Here is a 21687-nt window from a genome sequence, read left to right as displayed (position 1 = left end):
TTTCTTAACTCGCTCATGGAGTTTAATATCTTCTTTCATGAAGACAGTTGAGAAAAGAATGTACTTAAATTGCAAGGTCTTTGGGGCATGGCTACATCTTTTCATTCTACATGTGTGGTCTTTACCTAGGACAATGGGGCTCTTGATTGTTGGCCTCTAGGGGTACGTTTACATTTCCAGTGAGCTGCCCATGGCAGTGAGTCTCCTAGGCCAGGTTGAGAGACTTAGGCTAGTGGGGATTTTACTAGCACTGTACAAATAGCTGTGTAGTCAGCGCTCTGAAGTTGTGGCTTGGGCTGGAGCTCGGGCTCTGTAGCCTCGGGAAACGGGTGGGCTTGAGAGCCCGAGTTCCAGCCCAAGCAGCAACTTGAAAGCACTGTCTACACAGCTATTTCTACAGTGCTACTGAGAGCCCACTAACCTGAGTCTCTCGACCGAAGCCGGCAGTATAGATGTACCCTTTGTTTGACTGCAATGTGAGTAAATAACTAAATAAATAATATACTTCTTCTTGTAGTTGATAAGTGTGGAAATAGGGTTAAAAGATTTAAATATAAGCCTCTCTGTTGTAAGAAACAGAGCAACTGTCAGTAGAGTCAGCATGACCCAGCCTCGAGATAGTGATGTTTTGAGAACAGAAGTGAGAAAATACAGGAATGGGCAGGACATAACAAACAAATTGCAGATGTTTTTAATTAATGCATGCCATTAAAATGTATAAAGGCTTGTGTGATATTGCTTGTACTTTGAAGAAACCGAGGCAGAGATGCTCTCTGTCAGCTGTATTCTTCCCTTGCAATTGCATGTCCTGAATAAAGCTGTCTCTGATTTTGTTGCTTCCAACCTGAGAGTGGTGTTTGTTTCTTCCACAATATTTGGTGCTGTGACTTGGATGGCTATGCCCAGCTGAAGCAGTGACCGCTACTACGGACCGTTCCCCTTCGAACCCCACGTACCAGCTTAGAGGTAAGATACCTTTTGAAATCTCTACTGGGGTGTCAGAGGAGGACTGATCCTGGGGCCGGCTGTCCCTTTGGGCTCACGCCATGCGAACTTTTGCTTATTCAACAAGATCAGACGCAGAGTGGTGTTGGGGAATTGGTTGTTCCATGTAAGATTAGTTGTATGCATATGTGGGGCTGGTAAATGTGTTGTTGCCCCAGGGTAAGCCAATGTGTGGCTTAGGTCAGACCTATTGAGTTGAGGGGTTGCGGTAATGCCCTCAGAGAAGAACACAGGTGTGTTCAGTCTGGACAGAGGGGTTGTGGTGAAGTCCTCAGATTTAAAAAAAAAAAAGAGGAGGAGGAGGAAAAAATGATGCATTGTGGTACAAAGGAATAGAGGCCTTGGGGTGTGTGTTTGCCAGTGTGAATGAGGGTCACCAAAAGACGCCCAGAGCTCCCTGCAAAGCCCACAAGCTCATGACTGGGGATATCTCTAACGCAAGCTCGGTGGCTGCATCTTAGTGGATTGGTAAAAGATCCTGACTACGGTGGCTCTCTCTGCCTGGCATCATCTGGCAAGGGGTCTGCCTGGGCCTAGGATTGTGTGACCTCCATCTTCCCTCCCCCTCTCCTCCCCGCATGAATCACTGACTGATCTGATCACCTTACTGGAGGCAATTAGAGTACGCGGCATCATCTCTCTGAGACTAGCTGATGCTCTTTGCTGAAGGGAGGAGTAGGAGGGTCGTGGACATCCTCTATAAACCTTCCTGTGTGAGTGCCCAAGGAATGGTGTGGTGATTTTAGCTTTATGAGCCTGTAGCAGGGTGACCACCCACTCCAGCCTGGAAGGTGTTGGAAAAGCCCTGCGGAGGGCAAGGTAAAACCCTGGCTGACTGGGGGAAGTGGCTGCAGCTGGGGCCACGCCCCAAAATGAGCAACAGGGCCTTATAAGAAGGCCAAGGACACCAGGAGAAAACAGTCTCTGTCTGCCTGTAGAGGGAAATGGGCCAGGCTGCAGGGAGCTGGACATAAGGTACCTGAGTGAAGCAGGGCTGGGGAAAGGCAGAGGAGCTGGGGAGCTCCAGCCTGGAAAGCCTCAGGCTGCAGCCTAGCATTGGGCTAAGAGGTACGGGGGGGTTGCAGCCCGGGGTAGGCCAAGGCAGCAGGTCCAAACCCAACCTTGCCAGTGATGAGTGGCTGATACTGCAGTCTGCCCCAGGGCGCAGGGGCTAGACAATGACTGGCAGTAGCCATATACTGAGGTGAGGTGGGGATAGTGGGTGGGGGTTCCCTGGGAAGGGGAGACCCTAAGACTGAGGGGTTACTGCCAGGGGGCAGCACCCCAGGTAAAAGGGCACCAGGTCCAGGGAGGGACACGGGGGCCAGAGGACAGGTGGATCACAGGCCTGCAGAGGGTGCTCCAGAGCTGGAATGAGCTAATTCCCAGGAGTCACCAGCAGAAGGCGCCACAGGAGTGAGTCCGCACGTCTACAGAGCCGCTGCACTCAGTTGACAGGATAGAGACGTGTCTTAGTTTATGAGCCGCTGCAGTGGACAGGGCACCCACACACACTTAGAGAATGGGCAAAAATCAGTCCAAGGACTTGTAATTACTTAGAGAATTGGAATTTTTACACGCGTGATGATCCATCTAAACAATTTCCACTAGAAGGTACCTTCGATTCAAATGGGATCATACATCTTAAAGGTGCTCTCTAAGACACAGAGTGTAGGATTTAAAAAGCATCCAGATGCCTCCCTACCCAAATTATTTTTTGTTAATCTGTTGGCTTCTTTATATCCCCCATTAGTTAAGGCTGAAAGCAATGAGGGATAGGAACCGGTTAATTTGAAAAGGCAGCTTGGTCTAGAGATAAGGAGAAAGCTGTTTTGTGTTCAAGGGAAAGAATTGACACACACCATGCTAAGCATAGAAAATAACAAAATTTAGAGGCTGCAGAGATGGAAAACACAGACCAAGCAGTGAAAGGAGGAGCCGAGCTTCGTGTCCCTGGAGCCGATGTGGCTTGGGGATGCTGAAGAAGCCGCAGTCTGCCAGCCTGGACTGGAATACCGAGCAAAGGGTCTCTGAATGAGATGCCCCAGGAGACCTCAGGGCATAAAAGAACAGCCCTCCCAAGAGCGGAAGCAGGTTGGAGATTGCACAGCGTATCTCTGGACAATCTGTATAATCTCCCGTCCACCTCCCCCCCTCTTCTCTAGACGTTATACACAGACGTGGCCAGTCTGGACGTATATGTGTGAGTATGAAAGTGGCTTAGGGCTTGCGGCATTAACCTTTTTCTTCCCCTGAGTGATGTGGGAGCATTCCCAACACTCTCTGTTGTTGTTTTATTAATGAAGCTTTAAAATTCAGTCATATGGTGTGTTTTCTTTATCTCCACCCCTACGATCCTGTTTTCTCAGCCTGATCAACTAAGACCCAGGCATATTGGTAACAAAAATCTATCCTTGCAACAAAGCTCGTTGCCAACTCTGTCCACATATCTATTCAGGGGATACTATCATAGGATATAATCACATCAGCCACACTATCAGAGGTTTGTTCACCTGCACATCTACCAATGTGCCAGCAATGCCCCTCTGCCATGTACATTGGCCAAACTGGACAGTCTCTATGCAAAAGAAAAATGACACAAATCAGACGTCAAGAATTATAACATTCAAAAACCAGTTGGCGATCACTTCAATCTCCCTGGCCACTCAATTACATACCTAAAAGTTGCAATATTTCAACAATAAAACTTCAAAAACAGACTCCAACGAGAGACTGCTGAATTGAAATTAATTTGCAAATTGGACACCATTAAATTAGGCTTGAATAAAGACTGGGAGTGGATGGGCCATTACACAAAGTAAAATTATTTCCCCTTGCTCCCCCCACACACACAGTTCCTCACATCTTCTTGTCAATTGCTGGGAATGGGCCATTTTCATTACCACTACAAACAATTCTTTTTTTTTTCTCCTACTAATAATAACTCACCTTAACTGATCATTCTCCTTATAGTGTGTATGGTAACACCCATTGTTCATGTTCTCTGTGTGTGTATATATACTCCCCAGGAGTGCAGCCCAAACCAGCTATCATTTACTACCGGCAGTGGTGGGGTAGGATGTTTCGCTCTGAATGTGTTCAGTAACACAAACACTCTTTTCTTGAATAACCTGCCCTTTACCAACAGCTCTCCTTACTCAATCACATCCAATAGCCTTTCTTTCCCTTTTTTTCTAAGCCTTACCCAAACTTTTTCATTTTTAAACTTCTCACTCTAGTCTTTCAACTTTATTCTCTCAATGTATCCAAGCACAAACACACAAAACACTTCCCCTATTCAAACACACACACACACAAAAATTTCAAAATAGCCACCAGCACCAAACTTCGGCACCAATGGAAATGGGGTTTGAGGGCAGGACAAAAGCCCCAAATGGAGCATGAAAACCTGTCAAAAAATGCATGGTGATAAATACTATTGAGGGATATACTACTATTGCTCTACATACTGTGCACTGAAATGTAGGTACAATATTTATATTCCAATCAATTTATTTTAGAATTATATAGTAAAAATGAGAAAGAAAGTATTTTTTTCAGTAACAGTGTGGCTGCGACACTTTTGCATTTTTATGTCTGATTGTGAAAGCAAGCCATTTTTAAGTGAGGTGAAACTTGGGGGATATGCAAGACAAAAAAAATCAGACTCCTGAAAGGGGTACAGCCATCTGATAAGGTTGAGAGCCACTGAGCTACATAATTGCAACCTTAACTGTCAACCATAATTGCAACCTTAATTGTGAAGGGGCTACCTTCCCTCCAGGATATTGCTGCTACAAAATTTCCTGATTAGGTCAGGTGCTCAGCAATTTGCATAAATGAAGCTATCATCGCTGGAGGTAAAATAGGGAAATACCCTTAGCTATCTTATGTTTCAAAACATTATTGTTGTTGGAAATCAACAAATTCCTCAAGGGGATTCACACCCCCTTTGAGAGGAATCCATACTGAATTATGTTGTGAACTCTCTCTGCTGAGATGAAAACAGACGTATGTATGAGTTAGATATATACATGTGTGGGACTTCCAGAAAAAAATTAATTGCTTTGGTACTAGTAAACTGGTGTCTCCTTATGAAAGGGTGTGACCAAAAGAGGGAGGGAACTATACAAAGGTGGGTTTTTACATTGGAAATTCACTTCCTCTAGAATTTTTTATTCCATATTTTTCAATATTTGGAACATACTGATTGGTAGGAATTTTTGAACCACTGTTTTCTTTTGAGCCAGCCTTCTTCAGGCTATATAATGAAGGTTCTCACTTGATGACTTGTCCTACTGCTGGAAACATGAACAGATTCTGTAAGTGAAACTGCTGCACTGGGAACACTGCTTTGAGCCTGGGAAAGATTGCCTATTCACCCATCTTAAACTTCAGTTTTTGTTTTGCATCAGTAGTATACAGCTCAATAGTATTCATCACCATGTATTTGACAGGTTTCCATGCCCCATTTAGGGTTTATGTTCTGCCCTCCATCTCAATTTCCATTGGCACCAAATTTGCCAGACCCAAAACCAGATGCTCAGACTGCTGAAACTGCAGGTGATGCTTATTCTATAGGCCTGTACTATCCAAAGTTGAGGGAGAAATTTGGTATTAAGCCTATGCGAGTTCATAACCATAAAACCGTGATGCATGCAATTGTGCGAGCACCTGTGCACGGAATCATTAAGCACGGCCTGAGAGAGATAAAAAATGAGAATTGTCCTGGGTACACCATGGATGTCCCTGGTCAGAGGCATCACAACTGTGTGTACTGGTCTTTAGATGATGTGAACTGTAAAATTAAAGAAATTAGTGGTAGTTTGTGTATGGAGAGTGTGTTAAATGCCATCATCACATTGGGATACACACTACAGTGCCTGTGTTTAACCCAGGAACATTTAGCTCTAGGGGCAGAATTGGTGGACAAGATGACAGAGGCCAAGGACCCAAATAGCATTTTAGATGAAATCAAACTGACAGATAAATGTTTAATGCAAAATGTTGAACGTCTTCTTCATTCAGCACATTACAAAATCTTGCTAAAAATCCCACTAACAGTTAGAGTGTGTTTTGGGAACAAAACAGGCCATTTTGTAAAATAAAATGTTAGTTGAAAATAACTGTGTGAAGCGTGTTCTTATGGAGTTCAAGGGGTGTGGGCTTTGTCAAAAAGGCAGTAGGTTGCCCCCGTAGTATACATGCAATTAGGTTACAGTTTGTCAACAATAACAAGAGATATATGAGTGGTCTGTTCCTCTAACAAAGGCCCATCCAGTCCTGGTGCTTGTGCATGAGGGATATAGGCTTCTGGGGTGTCTGGACCATTACAAAGCAGCTCCAGAACCCCTCTTAAATCAAACCATCTTCCGCTTTGCTTGTACCTTTTCATTTTCCACCCCAGGCCCTTTGCATTAGGACTTAATCATGACCCCGCTGATTTCAACAATGACTCAGGTCTCTCGTCTACTGTTTCCAATTATTTAATGCTGTACAGCATTTAGAGTTACAGCTTGCATAAAAGTGTTTTATAAAAATAAACAAAAATGCATTTTCTAAGGACTTAGACAAGTTAATAATCAACAAAAATGTAAATGTTGCTTTGCAGGCATTGCGATGAAGTATCTTTAAGTTTCTTTTTGTTAATATTTCTGATAGGCCATAGGACAGGGGAGATAATATCTCCTAAATTGGGAAAGTGCTTCTGAATGACAAACTCTTGCCCATGCTAAAGCATAACTACTAACACAGAATGGCTTCCTACAAAACTGTTTCACTAAAAGAGTTATCAACGTTCCCCCTAAAACTCAGGACAGCTTACTTACGCCCCACCCCCACCCCATAACCGGATCTCTGTGACTGTGGGTTTTTTTAAAATTTGTTTATCCTTGGTTTAGATTTTAAAAAAAACAGAAAAGAAGAAAAAAAGGGGCAGTGTAAGACTCCTTACCTCTGGTAAAAAAAAAGAAAAGAAAAGAAAACTGCTAACTTTTTTTACATAAGCTAATTTTTTCTTGTGTTTTTTGTATAAATCCAAACTTTAAAAAGCAATCTTGTTTATTTTTTGTTAATTTTTTTTTAATTAAAACACATCTGTAAACTCCCCTCAATTGCCAGTTTTCATATGCTTACCCAGTTGCTGTTTTGATACTCTAAAAACAATATTTTTAAAAGGATAGGCTGTATCTTAAGCCTTTTTAGTTCATTAAACTTGTACAAAATATCCCTAAGAGGGGCCTTGTTTTGTTACAGCTCAGTCAATACTGCTTTCTCATGTTAAATTTAAAAAAAAAAACATAATTCTTCCAATAGGCCTCACTGCACACAAACATGACCTTTTAAAGGATATTCTATGTTCCATGTCAGTCAAAGCTGTATTTTCATGTTAGATTTTTTTAAAAAACCTTTATATAATGAAACACTGCATGTTTAGCAAGTGTTCAAAGTATGGGGGGGAAATCAAGGGGTGGTGGTGTTCTTCAGAGAGGCTCTCTCTGAGCTTCATGCAGTCACAAAGCAATATTTTGTCTTTTACAATCAGTAAATGAAATAAAATACTTGTTATAACTTTCACAAAGTATCTTTCAATGCATTCTCACCATTTGTTAAAACTTTAACAGTGTTTAAAAAGTTAGGAAAGAATTCTGTGTGAAAAAACAAGCAAACTGAAGGGGTGACCCCTAGAGCCTTGCTAAGGCAGACTATAGTGCATGGATCACTGGCTAGCCTAATTAGTCTTATCTGTTTTAAAATAGAGAAAGCCACAGCTCCAGCCTGTGCTGTATTATTTTAGTAAAATCTATGGACTCAAAATAAACACAGCAGCTTATACCTGTGTCCAGTGATGAGCTGCCAAAATATTAACAACCGGTTCCCTCCTCCTCACCCCATGAGGGGTCATGCCCCCACCACTCCTGTCCCATCCAACCCCCCCATGTTCCTTGACAGCCCCCCCCATGCCCTATCCATCCCACTTCCCTGTCCCCTGACTGCCCCTTGCCACCCCATCCAACTCCTTCTCTCATTCCTGATGGCACCCCGGGGCCCCTACCCCATCCAACCACCCCTTCTCTCTGTCCTCTGACTGTCCCTGGAATCCCTACCCCTAACTGCCCCCCACCGCCCCATCCAAACCCTGCTCCTTTCTGACTGCCCCCCCGACCCTTGCCCCCATTCAATCCCCCTGTTCCCTGCCCTCTGACTGCTCCAACATTAATCCACCGCCCCGCAACTCCCCTGCCCTCTATCCAACACGCCCTCCCTGCTCCCTTACCTTGCTGCCTGGGCTGGGGCTGGGACCCTAACGCCCTGGCAGGAGCCGAGCCCCGCCACGCCACCCTGCCGGTCCGACCCCGGGGCAGGACGGAGCCGAGCCCCGCTGCGCCGCGCCGCCCTGCCGGCCGGACCCCAGGGCAGGACGGAGCCGAGCCCCGCCCTGCCGGCCCGCCCCCAGGGCAGGACAGAGCCGAGCGCCGCCGCGCCGCCCAGCCGACCCGACCCCGGGGCAGGACGGAGCCGAGCGCCGCCGCGCCGCGCCGCCCTGCCGGACCCCGGGGCAGGAGCCAAGCCCCGCCGCCCAGCCTCACCTCCCCTCCCCCGCCCCAGCTTACCTGCCTCCCTGCTGCTTGTTCAGGCTTCCCGCGAACATCTGATTCGCGGGAAGCAGGGGAGGGGGAGGAGAAAGGGGGCGGAGCAGGAGAGGAGGGGAAGTGAGCTTCCGGCGGAGGTTTTGTTAAATAAAGCCCTTATAGAACTGGTTGTCCTGGAACAACCGGTTCTAAAAGGGCTGCTAAATTTAACAACCGGATCGCGTGAACCGGTGCGAACCGGCTCAAGCTCACCACTGCCTGTGTCTCAGCACACGGATTGCAAACATTTAAAATTCTGATAACTCAACAGAAAAATTCATACTTAAATCTAAAAGTCCTAAGAAAATGAAAGGTTAATATAGCTCTCACATGAATTTGTTAAAAGGTGGGAGGAAAATAACTCTAATCCATTGGACTACAGAATAAGGGTAATATAAACTAGCTGTCACTAAGGTTCTGTGGTTTTCACTCTAGGGTGTTTTCTACATGCTCTTTTTTTTTTTAATTGAAACACCTGTAAATAAAGGTCTGTGTCTTCATATAGGCTTGTCTTTTAAAGTGTTTATTCCTTTACAAAATTTAATATAACTTTCACTTGTATTTGTTGAAAAGCAGGCAAAAAAGCAGCCTTCTTATCTCTGATCCACTTGCTTACAGAGGCTGTTTTTGCCGACAGCGGCTTTGCTGTTTCAAACCGTCCTTACTAAAAAATGACCAGTGCTAGTCTAAAACATAGGGGGGAACTTTTTTTATCACTATATATTACTTTTATAAACAGGTTTTGTGCGTTTTTAACCCTGTATTGTTTCTGCATGCTCACTTTTTATTAAAACACCTATGCCAAAGGGTTAAATGAAAAATTGTTTCTTCAGATAGGCTTGTTTTTCAAAGTGGTCTGTGGGTTTAACCCTGGGTTGTTTCTGCATGCTCTTTTATTGAAACACTCCTGAAAATAAAGGGATGTGTTTTCATATAGGCTTGTCTTTTCAAGTAATTATAAAGCAGAGCTTTATTCCTTTACAAAACTTAATGTAACTTTTACTTGCATTTGTTAAAAAGTTTAGGAAAGAGGCAGCCTTCTTATCTCTAATCCACTAACTCACAGATGCTGTTTTTACTAAGAGGGGCTTTGCTGCAGCTTCAATTGGTGCTTTCTAAAAAGTACTCCATGTTAATTTTAAGAGTTTTTCTCTATGTTTTAGACTCTTCATTACTAAAAGCTTATGGTTTTAACTTTTATTAAAGCCCCTATGTAAAAGGCCTATGTGGTGGGAAAAATGCTTGGGGTCTGCTTTTTTAAATAAGAATAAGACAGTGGTGGGGGGAGGATTTAGTGAGGGGAGAAAAGAGAGATGGCTCTTGTTTAAAAATCTTGGGACTCTAGGATTGGTTCAGGAAAATGAATTCTATGACGCTGCTGTAGAACAACATCTGATTGTTCCGATCCAAAGGCAGTGATAACAAGTCTGAGGGAGAGTAAGCCTGGGACGTTGGTTCATTCAGCAAAAAGGCTTGGAATGGTAAGATCTCTCCCTCTCTGATTCAACCACATGCTGTCTATCTTTGCCCTTTGCAAAAGGGCTCTCTTTTCCCTTTTCTTGCCCTGGTCTCTCTTTTAACCTTTCTTTATATGTTTCTCTTATATTTAACTCTTTTTAAATGCTTTTTTTCTTAACCTACCCTTGTATGTAATAGTTTAAATGCTTTTCTATTATCTTTTTTATCATATGCTTACTAAGCAGGCTCTGCCTTAGTAAATTCCTTTTTTAAACCTAGTTTTCAATATTATTTAATGTTTTAAAATGTTCTTTTCTTAACTGACCCTGATATTTACTGTTTTAAATGTGTTTTTCTTAACCTGCCTTTCTAGTTTTTACCATATGCTTACTAAACAGGGTTTGCCTTAGTTAATTCCCTTTTTAAAACCTAGTTTTCAATATTTTTAATTTTTAATGCTCTTTTTAAACCTAGCCTGATATTTAATACACCTTTTACATTTATTTCAAAATTTTCTATTCTTTAATAACCTGCCAAACTAAGCATTTAAAATCATCTCTCCTTACTCAAACTCACAAAAAAAACCTTTTCTTACATAACTTGCCTCTCTTCTTTCAAACTAGCCCTTTAAAAACAAAAATCTCCTTTTTTTCCTCTAAGTTCTCTTTCTGTTCTTTAATAACCTACCAAACTAGACCTTTAAAAGCATCTCTCCTTACTCAACCTCATCAAATAACCTTTCTTTCCTTTTCTACTCTAAACTTTACCCAGACTCTCTCTTTTTAATCTTTAAACTCTCTCATTCTATCCTTTCAACCTTTTTCTCTAAATGTATCAAAGCACAAACACAAAACACTCCCTCTATTCAAACATTAAAAAAAATCAAAATGGCTGACTGCTCCAAACCAGTAAAAAAATACATGGTGATGAATACTATCAAGGCCTATACTTCTTACATCTTTCTCTTTGTCATCTCATACTTTTCTTTCCCTCTTCTTTTCAGACAGTTATGGTTTTGGATTTGTTTTTCAGTGCCACTTTCTGCTCTGTAAGGGTTCATTCCAAATGCCATTGAAATTGATGAGAAGATTCCCAATACTTTCCATGAGCCTTGGATCATGCTCTAATGGTAACTAGTGTGGTGTGGGTTGTTGTTGGTTTGATGCTGGGTTTTTTGTTTGTTTTTTTGTTTTTGTTTTGAGAGAGAGAGAGAGAGAGAGAGAGAGAGAGAATGCATACCCATCTATGTGGGTATTTTATGGTACAATTAGGTCATCAAGGGCCTGATCCTGAACCATTGAAAGTAATGGGAATTTTGTCGTTAACTTCAATGGTGGCAGAATCAGACCCTGACGTTGTAAATACATTTATTGTCATGAACGTTGTGTAATCTTCTCAGAGAGTGCACTAAGATGTTGGGGGACCCTGTAACAGGTTGGGACTCACCACCTGGCACCTCCTGCTGGTGACTCCGGGAATTAGCTCTGTCCAGTGGAGCACCTCCTCCTGGTGGCGTCCCTTCCGTCGTTCTGCCCTCTGTTGCTATCTCTGGACCCACGTTGCTGCCTGCTTGGCAGCGTCCTCTTCGAGGCCACTGCCCTTCGGCAGTGCCCCTTAGTCCATCTGCACCCCGTTCTGGGGGTAGGTGATCAGCAGTCCCACACTCCACTCACCATGTCCAACCGCCCTCTGAGTCCAATCCCTCTTGTCAGGGATCTGGCGTAGTACAATGGCCACTCCCTATGGCCAATGGCTTGGTGTACTGCAAGGGAGGTAGGGGGGGACCCAGGACTGCCCACTACTCTGGGTCCGGGCCCAGGGACCCTCTGGTGGCAGCCTCACTGTCCTCCTCTCCCCTCATCTGTCTGCTTCCCTGGGCCGCTTCCCCGACAGCCCCTTGCACCCATTAGTCCCTTCCCTTCAGGGCCTGTAGCCTGGCGGCTATGGGCTCAAGCTCTCTAGCCTCCCCGAGCCATGGCCAGCACTGCACTGTCCATGGTGCTAATCTCTACACTTGGAGTCTGACCTTCCCCTCTCAAAGGCCTGGGACAGACTGACTGCTCCCTTCCTGAGCAGCCTTTATATATGTCTGAGCCTGGCCCTGATTGGCTGTCTCCAAACTGGGTTCTGATTGGCTCCCCATAAGCCCTTTTCTGATTGGCTCCCTGTCTGCGCAGGCGCCCTGGCCCATTCTCACAGGGAGTGGGGTAGTCCGCCCCACTACAGACCCATTTACAATTTCTCTACTCTCTTCAAAGCTGTGGCACAAATCAAGGACAATATTCAAATGCCAGGGATGATTCCATGAGATTCCTCATGTTCTTGACTTTTGTAGGATCAGTGTTTAAAGCAAGTCACATTATTCAAAGGAAATTTTTGACAGTTTTATTTCCTGAGTGAAATTGGTGCCCATTTCAGAAGGAAAAAAAAGGGGGGGAGATTTTATTCTGTAGTTATTTGGGTAATTAGTTTGTACTTGAAATTCAGGGCTGGTTTCCTTCACACCCTTATCTGGATTTTAGCTCTGCTGTGGACTGATTTGTGTATTTCAGTGATGCCACTTGCCATCTGGATTTCAGAGAATGAGTTTGCTTCACTGACTGCATCATTCATTCACTGCACCATGCTTTTCTTTGTGCATATGTCCACAGTGCTTTCCAGGCTGTTTCTCCTTGTGGCTGTACTATGGTCTGAGAGTTTCTCTAGATTTCCAGAACCTTGCCTTGATGATCCCGACTACGATGAGCTGGTGAAGACTGCAGAAAACGGGCTTGGAAAGACAGCACATCCAGTGGAGGTGGTCATTGTAGGGGCAGGCATAAGTGGACTCACTGCTGCCAAACTGCTCAGAGATGCTGGTCACATGGTAATTCTATGCACAGAGAGGTGTCAGAGCAAGGCAGGGAGTCAGTGCTGCCTTGAGTATTTTTCATTATTTCTTTTGTGAGGAATAAAGGTTATTAGGCTAAAGAATGATTAAAAATGAAAAAGGGGAATTCACACACAAGGAAGGAAGGAAGGAAGGAAGGGCTCACTGACAAAGGAAGAGATTTTTCCAAGGCAATAATGGGACTTTAGGTGCCCAACTCCCATTGTATTTCAATACGATTTAGGCTTCCTCTTCCCATTTCTGTTTTGGAACATTTCCCTGAACCTTCGTTAATTTAAAGCTGAAGGATTTACAGTAACTATCGTAAGATATAGAAAAAGGAACAAATCCCCCAAAAAACTACATTTTCAGAATAACCCCATCCATTATAAAGTGGCAAGTTACAGGAATATTGTTTCAAATTCAAATATCTGTACAGGGCATACATTCTCTCACAGAAATCTAAGCACGGGAGAATTGATATGCTATTCGTAGCCTTCACTCTGCCTTCTTTTTATCTTCTTTACATGCCACAAACAACAGGGCTGAATTTCAGTCCAGTGGAGAAATACCTTTAAATTATCTTCACCCCTGCATAGAGGAGTCAGTGCAAGACTTATGAACTATTTAACTTCCACATAAATCCATTTGTCTTTAAGGCCAGGATGTACATAGAAGCCTAGGGAGTTGTAAATCCCAGTCTAAGCTCTTTGTGAACTCCAGTCACCCTGATTCTATGGAAAACTTCTAGACAAAATGTTCAAACTTGGGTGCTTAAAGTTAAGCAACTACAGGAAGGTTATCCAAAGCACAACGGCAGTTATGTGCAGCATCTATCTGTGCTTTCGAAAATCTTCCCTCTAAATCCTTATACCAGCATGTAAGGCCCACACCTTGCCTTCACTACAAATTCTATTTGTATTCCAGCAGAGCTGCCTAGTTTAGATGCAGCTTATGTTGACAGAAGGAGTTTTTTTCTGTCAGTATGATAATGCCACCTCTCCAAATGACATTAGCAATGTCAACAGAAGCACTGTTGTGCTGTCACAGCTATGTTTATACTGGGTTTTTTGCCTGGGGTGTGTGCTGTTTTCATACCCCTGACCAACACAGCTAGGCTGACAACACCTGGGACCGTAGAACTGGCTTTCAGATTTTTTAGACACACTCAGATTTGGCAACACTCTGCTCCCATTGACTGCAGTAGGTGCAGTTCAACCAACACGGAGCACTTTTGAAAATCCCACCTTAAAGAAATGGGTGCAATTTTCAGAGGTGCAATGTACCTAACACCTTTATTGATTGAGTTAGGAACTGGTGGGTGCAGAGACATCAGGGCACTTATTTATTTGCCTGAATGTAGATTCAGTTGCCTAATTTTAGTGACCAAGGTTTGAAAGTTTTGTACTTTGCACCTGCTTGTCCCATTTTCCATGCTTGTTCTAGGTTACAGTTCTGGAAACCAGCGGTCGTGTAGGAGGACGAGTCAGGACCTATCGAGATGACACACAAGATTGGTACGTGGAGTTGGGAGCCATGCGTTTGCCAAGCACCCACAGGTAATACAGTTTCCACTCCTCAGCCATGGAAGTTGTTCAAGAAAGGAACAGCCCAGTTTTGCAGGATTCTGCTATGGTTAACGATGAGATCAAGCATCCTAAAAGAACTTGCTGACTAGTGTCATTGACATGGGTGGGATCTGGCCAGTAGTAAACAATGCACTCAGCAATAAGTGTTTTCAGGATTAGGCCCAAATTATGGAACTGATCATTAGTGAGAGCATGACTGAATTTCCATGAAACCATCAGAAAAACTCCCATTGATCTTAATGGAAGTTGTAACAAGCCCTGAGTCAGAATAAAGCCAGATAATAGATATTGGCTGTTCATTAGCCAAAATTATTTAAACTGAGTTGCACTATTTCATAAAACACTTTACCCAATGGTTTTGAGAGGAAGTATATGAACAAGAATAGAATATTTTTTCAGTACAATTATATGGAACAAATGCTTATTAAAAAAACAAACACAAAAACCAGTATGATAAATATACCCTGACTTCAAAGGAAACTACCATGAACTCAAATTACAATTTAGAAACAGAACAGCCAGATGGGATTATTATGTACAACAGCTGTAGTTACCAGTTAATGGGCCAGTCAGTCAGCTACTACATACCAGGTATCTCCATTTCAGTCAATGGAACTACATCAGTTTACACTGGGATCAGGATCTATCAATTGATCTATCTAGCTATCATTTATCTATCTATCATATTCCTACAGCATGAAGAACATCTGTTGGAGTCAGGAAGTTTCAGGAAGGAAACGAGACAAATCACATATTTACCTTACTATTTTTATAGCCAGATGAGCATATAACTTGTTTTCATATTTTTTGACTCTCCCCTTTCTTTCTTTTCCAGAATTGTTCGTGAATTTATTAGGCAATTTGACCTTAAGCTAAACAAGTTCTCTGAGACGGATGACAACGCCTGGTATTTGGTTAATGGTGTCAGGACCAAAGCTGGGAAGGTCAGACAGAACCCTGATATCTTGAATTATACTCTGGCTCCCTCAGAGAAAGGCAAATCTGCTAAGGAACTTTATGTTGGAATTCTGCAGAAGGTATGTTTATTGGTCGATTGTATAAAGGAAAGTAAATTACCAGGCCTGATTCTGAAAAATGGCCCTAACTTGTACTGCAGCACAGGAGGTCTCTTCTTCTGTAGTATGTGCTGGTCTCCCCATCTCTTTTCCCAACACATCCCTTCTCAGCACCATTCCAATCAGAATTCATTTTGCGTCAGGGGAAATCTAGCCTGCTGCCTTAATATAGCTATAATTCCCCTTACTGTGCCATGAAGGGGATTTACCAGGCAGATTATCTGGCCTTGGTTCCCTTTCACTTTCACCCACGTGAACCAGGAGTAACGACAAGTGATCTCTCTCCCCCACACACACGCCCCTGAAAAGAAACATCTGTTTTTGTTTCCTACACAGTGAATTCGGAATCAAATCCTGCCATTTAACTTCAGCAGAGCTGGAGACTATGCCATGCAGCTCAGTTCCATTCAGTGGGGTCTCATGGATACACACAGGAATTAGGGTCTAGTAGATAGGGCATTGCACTAGGACTCAAGAGATGTGGGTTCAGTTGCTGCCATAGCTATGTGCTCTGTAAAATGGAGCTGATTCTTCCCTACTTCAAAGGAGTATTTTGGGAATAAAATCCATCAGTGATTATGAAGCCTGCAGATATCATGCAAATACCTAGGTAGTTAGATAGGAGAACAGAATTTGGTCCAGTGCTTTTGTGAACATATTTCTCTTTCTGTCTATGAATGTTTCCATGCATGGTTCCAACACAGGCCTTAGACCAGTTCCAGAATCTAGATTGTGGAGCATTGCGGGATCAGTATGACTCCTTTTCCACCAAGGTAATGGATATGGGCCTTCGAGTATCTTTAAATCCAAAAGATAATGGAAAGTCTGAAATTATTGCTCTGAAAGAGGTATAAAATGCACCTGTTTATCCTGATGAAACCTAATGATGCCAGTTTTCATGTCGAGGTTGTCCTTTATTCAAAGCACCAATAAAATAATGAGGGAAAACATCATATTGTGAAACTCTGCACAGTCTATTGGGATTGGCTTCTCCTTTTGGCAGCCTCAGTGGGCAGGGTTTTGTTTGTGGCCAAGATTATGGGAAATAAAGGACTGAGTGCCAGAAATTTCTTATTTCCTTCAATTATTATTTTAATATTGTTATGCTGGAAGGTGTTAATGGTGGCAATCAAACATATCTTTAGTCTATAGTTAGCCACAGACCTGGTTAAAGTTGATGGACATGCTAAACACATTTCACTCAGGTTAAATGGAAGAAGCAATTAAGCTCCTTTCTGGAGTTAGATAGTTAGAGGCAGTGGAAGCCACTACCCAAGGCAGTATCAGGCATCATGGGTAGGCCAATCATAAGCTAAGCTGTAGGGATTGAGGGTTTCCCTAGGATTGATTGCAGAGGTTAGGCGCTTGATTGTTTGCAGCTGTGTCTGTGTGTGAGAGGGGGAGAAATCCAGCAGAAAGAGAGAGTAGCAGTGGTTAACATGGCCCTTTGAGGAAAACAAAGGACAGCGCTTCTTTTGGTCACAGTATTTGCTGGAAAGGCAGACTTGCATTGCCGAGCAGGGTCATTGCCTCCTGTTGACTGTTTCTACTCTGTTCAGGGAAACCGGACTTTGTATCCATTCTTTTTAAATAGACAGGATTGCACCAAAGAAAGACCTGACTCATATCCTCAATCTCTCCTTCAAAGAGGAAGAACCAGGCAAGGCCTTGGATATTGGCAGTGGCTCAGACCAAAAAGGGGCAACAATATCATCATCATATAAAACTTGAAAATGGCCCTTTATCTTCTCCTTCCTCATGGTAGTCAAATCTTTCCCCAAGGATACCTCCACAATGGGCTTCTTGTGCCTAAAGGGAGAACAACTTTCCTCCCTTTCCTCCCCTCCCAGGAGTACTTGATTAAAGAAGGGAAATTAAGCCATGGGGCTGTACAGATGATCGGAGACTTGATGAATGAGGGTGCTGGATTCCACAGGTCATTTCTTAACTCTCTCATGGACTTTAAAATCTTCTTTCATGAAGACGGGTGAGAAACAAATGTATTTAAATTGCAAGGTCTGTGGGGCATGGCTACATCTTTTCATTCTTCGTGTGTGGACTTTACCTAGGACAATGGGGCCCTTGACTGTTGCCCTGTAGGGGTACGTCTACATTGCCAGTGGGCTGCCCATGGCAGTGAGTCTCCTAGGCCAGGTTGAGAGATTTAGGCTAGTGGGGATTTTACTAGCACTGTACAAATAGCTGTGTAGACAGCGCTCTGAAGTTGCAGCTTGGGCTGGAACTGGTGCTCTGTAGTCTCGGGAGACGGGTGACCTTGAGAGCCTGAGTTCCAGCCCAAGCGACAACTTGAAAGCACTGTCGACACAGCTATTTCTACAGTGCTCCTGAGAGCCCCACTAACCTGAGTCTCTCGACCAGGGCTGGGAGTCTAGCTGCCACCGGCAGTGTAGATGTACCCTTTGTATGGCTGCAATGTGAGTAAATAACTACATAAATAATATCCTTCTCCTTGTAGTTGATAGGGGAAGAGGCAAACACTCCAGCTTACCAATGGGAAACACCACTTTTGGCAGTTAGAGTGTGCAGAGACAAGCACTGTCTGTTATCGATTGGGTCACATTGTCAGCAATATACTCCTTGATTCCTTAATTTGGGCCATAATTTTGACTCACCCTGTGTAGCACAGTCTGAATTCCCCTCCGGGGAGGTCTGTGTCTCACTTACGCTTCAGTTCCCCCTTCTGTAAAATGACAATAATAAACTTTTTTGGTCTGCCTTGTCTAGCTGGACCATACACTCTTTGAGGCTGGATCTGTCTCAGACACAGACCTTACTTCAGAGGGCCCTACTTTATTGTCCTTAAAAGCAATTGTAATACTGCTACTAATGTAAATCTTTCACCCGTCACTTCTTGTTTCTTTCAGTTTTGATGAGATCACAGGGGGATTCGACCAATTGCCCCACTCCTTCTACCAGTCTATGCCTGGAGTTGTCCAGCTGAACTGCACAGTAGAGCAGATAATATCCAAGGGTGACAAGGTCCAAGTATTGTACCATAGTGCAACTGACACATGTAGCCCCTCCTTCATGATGGCTGACTACGTCCTTGTCACAGCCACAGCAAAAGCCACAAGACTTATCAAATTTATGCCACTGCTTTCCTCCAGTAAGACCCATGCCCTGCGCTCCATTCACTATGCCAGCGCCACCAAGGTTGCCTTGGCCTGCACTGAAAAGTTCTGGGAGAAGGACGGGATTCGAGGTGGGCAGTCAGTCACAGATCGCCCTTCCAGATTCATCTACTATCCCAACCACAACTTCTCTAGTGGGGTAGAGGTAATTGTGGCTTCCTACACACGGAACAATGATGCTGAATTCTTTCTTTCCATGAGTGACGAGAAGTGCATTGATGTGGTGCTGGAGGACCTGGCAGAAATCCACAAGGTATCCAAGGACCACCTCCAGTCCATCTGCAATAAACACATGATATATAGATGGAACCTGGACAAACATTCCATGGGAGCATTTGCCTCAATCACCCCCTACCAGTTTGTTGACTATTTTGGGCCTTTGTTTCAGAATGAAGGGAGGGTCCACTTTGCAGGAGAACACACAGCCCAGCCTCATGCCTGGATCGACACTGCTATGAAATCTGCTGTGAGAGCAGCAAGGAACATCCACAGGGATAGCTATCCGTTGTGGGGGAAACATCAGCTGCTGAAGCAGCAAGAACAACAAGAGCAGAAGCAGGAAAAGGTTGACTCGGTTTAAAAAGTTGAACTTTAATTGCTTTGTGGGTGTTTTAGGAAGGCACAACTGCACCGAACACTGAGGAGGGAATTAGAAACTGCACTGCTAATCTCCTTCCCGGGGACAGATCCTCAACTGGTGTAAATTGGTTTATTTCCTTGAAGTCAATAGCGCTAAACCACTCAACACCAGTAGAGGATCTGGCCCCTAATCCGGTGTATGTAAATTGAGATTGTTTTGTCTCCTTTGAAATATTAAATAGAACTACTACAGTATAAAAATCATTGGTTTCATTAATCAAAATCATTATTGATCAAATACAAAGCACTAGCCTGTTCTTTATAAATAGAAAAAAATATATTCTTCTGTAGCATTGTAGAGGTGCGGACTCACCCCTGCGGCGCCTCCTGCTGGTGACTTCTGGGAATTAGCTCGATTCAGCTCCGGAGCGCCCTCTGCAGGCTGGTGATCCACCTGTCCTCTGGCCCCTGTGTCCCTCCCTGGGCCCGGTGCCCTTTTACCTGGGGTACTGCCCCCTAGCAGTAATCCCCTCAGTCTTAGGGTCTCCCTTCCCTGGGGAACCCCCACCCACTATCCCCACCTTTTCTCAGTATATGGCTACCGCCAGTCATGGTCTAGCCCCCATGCCCTGGGGCAGACTGCAGTATCAGTCTACTCATCACTGGCAAGGTTGGGTTTGGACCTGCTGCCTTGGCCTACCCCTGGGTTGCCCTCTGCAACCCCCAGTACCTTTTAGCCCAATGCTAGGCCATAGCCTGGGGCTTTCCAGGCTGGAGCTCCCCAGCTCCTCAGCCTGTCCCCAGCGCTGCTCCCCTCAGGTACTTTGTCTCTAGCTCTCTGCAGCAAGGCCCATCCTCCTCTACAAACAGAGAGAGAGTCTTCTGTCTGCCCCTGGCTTCTCTGCCTTTATAGGGTCAGCTGAGTCTGTTTGGGATGTGGCCCCAGCTGCAGCCACTTCCCCCAATCAGCCCAGCCTAAAAGCTGCTTTCTCCAGCCACAGCCCCCTCCCAGGGCTGTTTTTACCCCTTCAGGGCAGGAGCTGGGATCCACCCTGCTACAAGCATCCTATCAATAAAGGAATAGATGGAAATAATCCAATATTGCTTTATTTTGTTCTTTAGTTGTAAACTATGACATTTTGCAGTAGTGATGCTATGAAATAGGTAAGGCAGAGAGAACAGCTTATTCCTAAACCAATTCTAGTCAGTTGCACTTTTCAAAACATGTTTCTAACAGTGCAGATAAACAAAACCAGGCATGCGCTGATGGCGTTAAATCCTAGGCCCTGACTAGACTAGAATTGTTGATCATGTCATCACTCAGGTTGATTGACATGTGGGGTGAACTCCCATGATGCTGAATGCAAATATAGATACTCCCCAGATGGATGGATGTTGGTCCTGGTTCAATTTAGGGTTCAGGAACCAGATCGGGAAAAAATGTTTGTGTCATTGAACAAACAAGGGCACAAATTTTAGTCTAGACAGGGCCCTCTGGGTGATTTCTTTTTAAAGAAAATGTGAATTAAACATTTTCAGATGTTGATGAGGTACATGAGTGTGAAATAAGCCGTTTCTCTGCCACTGCAGGATTTGTTTTGAGAACGGGTTCATCCTGAAACTGAGCATGTAATTTGGCTACTGATCCTCTCATGGAATAGTATTTCACTCCGGGCCTGATACTACCACACTTCCTTGTCTTATGTAATATCTAAGTCCTGGTCTGCTCTATAAAATTAGGTCATCATTACTAATCCACATGCCTGATTGGCTTAGTTAAGGCAACCCAAGTCTCCAAGTAGGCAGCACTAGGGCGACTGAGGAATTCTTCTGTTGACCTAACTACCACCTCTTAGGTAGTGGGTTTATGTACACCAGTGGGAGAATCCCTCCATTTGGTATAAATTATGTCTACAGAGAAGAGCTACAGAGATGACACTGTAGCATTTCAAGGGCAGACAAGACATTTTCTGATTAGCCCCATGGAGCACAAGATTGAGCAGTTACTCACATAGAACATAAAAATGGCCATACTGGGTCAGACCAAAGGTCCCTCTCTTCTGAGGGGGACAGTATCCTGTCTTCTGACAGTGGCCAATGCCAGGTGTCCCAGAGGGAATGAACAGAACAGCTAGACATCAAGTGATCCATCTCCTGTCACCCATTCCCAGCTTCTGGCAAACAGAGGATAGGGACACCATCCCTGCCCATCCTGACTAATAGCCATTGATGGGACCTATCCTCCATTCATTTATCTAGTTCTTTTTTGAACCCTGTTATCATTTTGACCTTCACAAAATGTATTGGACCATGGGATGTTCTGATAAC

At 44.0% G+C, this 21687-nt stretch overlaps 2 protein-coding genes across 5 annotated transcripts in view; both read left to right on the top strand.

The window, feature by feature from the left end:
- Positions 1-21687, top strand: part of LOC123345053 (zinc finger protein 883-like) — a 902586-nt gene that overhangs the window by 541465 nt on the left and 339434 nt on the right. The gene's annotated exons all lie outside the window — the stretch shown is intronic.
- On the top strand, positions 741-19729 carry LOC123345047 (L-amino-acid oxidase-like). Of its 4 annotated transcripts, XM_044981633.1 has the most exons (8): positions 10065-10117; positions 11127-11223; positions 12746-12960; positions 14410-14522; positions 15388-15589; positions 16333-16401; positions 17479-17615; positions 18514-19729. In XM_044981633.1, exons 1-8 carry the CDS (start codon positions 10115-10117, stop codon positions 19358-19360), a joined length of 1683 nt encoding a protein of 560 aa, XP_044837568.1. In that variant the 5' UTR covers positions 10065-10114; the 3' UTR covers positions 19361-19729. The 4 variants fall into 4 exon arrangements, with proteins under 4 accessions (XP_044837570.1, XP_044837568.1, XP_044837569.1 ...); XM_044981635.1 differs by lacking the exons at positions 10065-10117; positions 11127-11223 and adding an exon at positions 741-966; XM_044981634.1 differs by lacking the exon at positions 16333-16401.

The sequence above is a fragment of the Mauremys mutica genome, chromosome 12, assembly GCF_020497125.1.
Source record: "Mauremys mutica isolate MM-2020 ecotype Southern chromosome 12, ASM2049712v1, whole genome shotgun sequence".
NCBI classification, from domain to species: domain Eukaryota; kingdom Metazoa; phylum Chordata; order Testudines; family Geoemydidae; genus Mauremys; species Mauremys mutica.
Note: the sequence above shows the minus strand (reverse complement) of the source record. Positions and strands in the feature narration are given on the sequence as shown.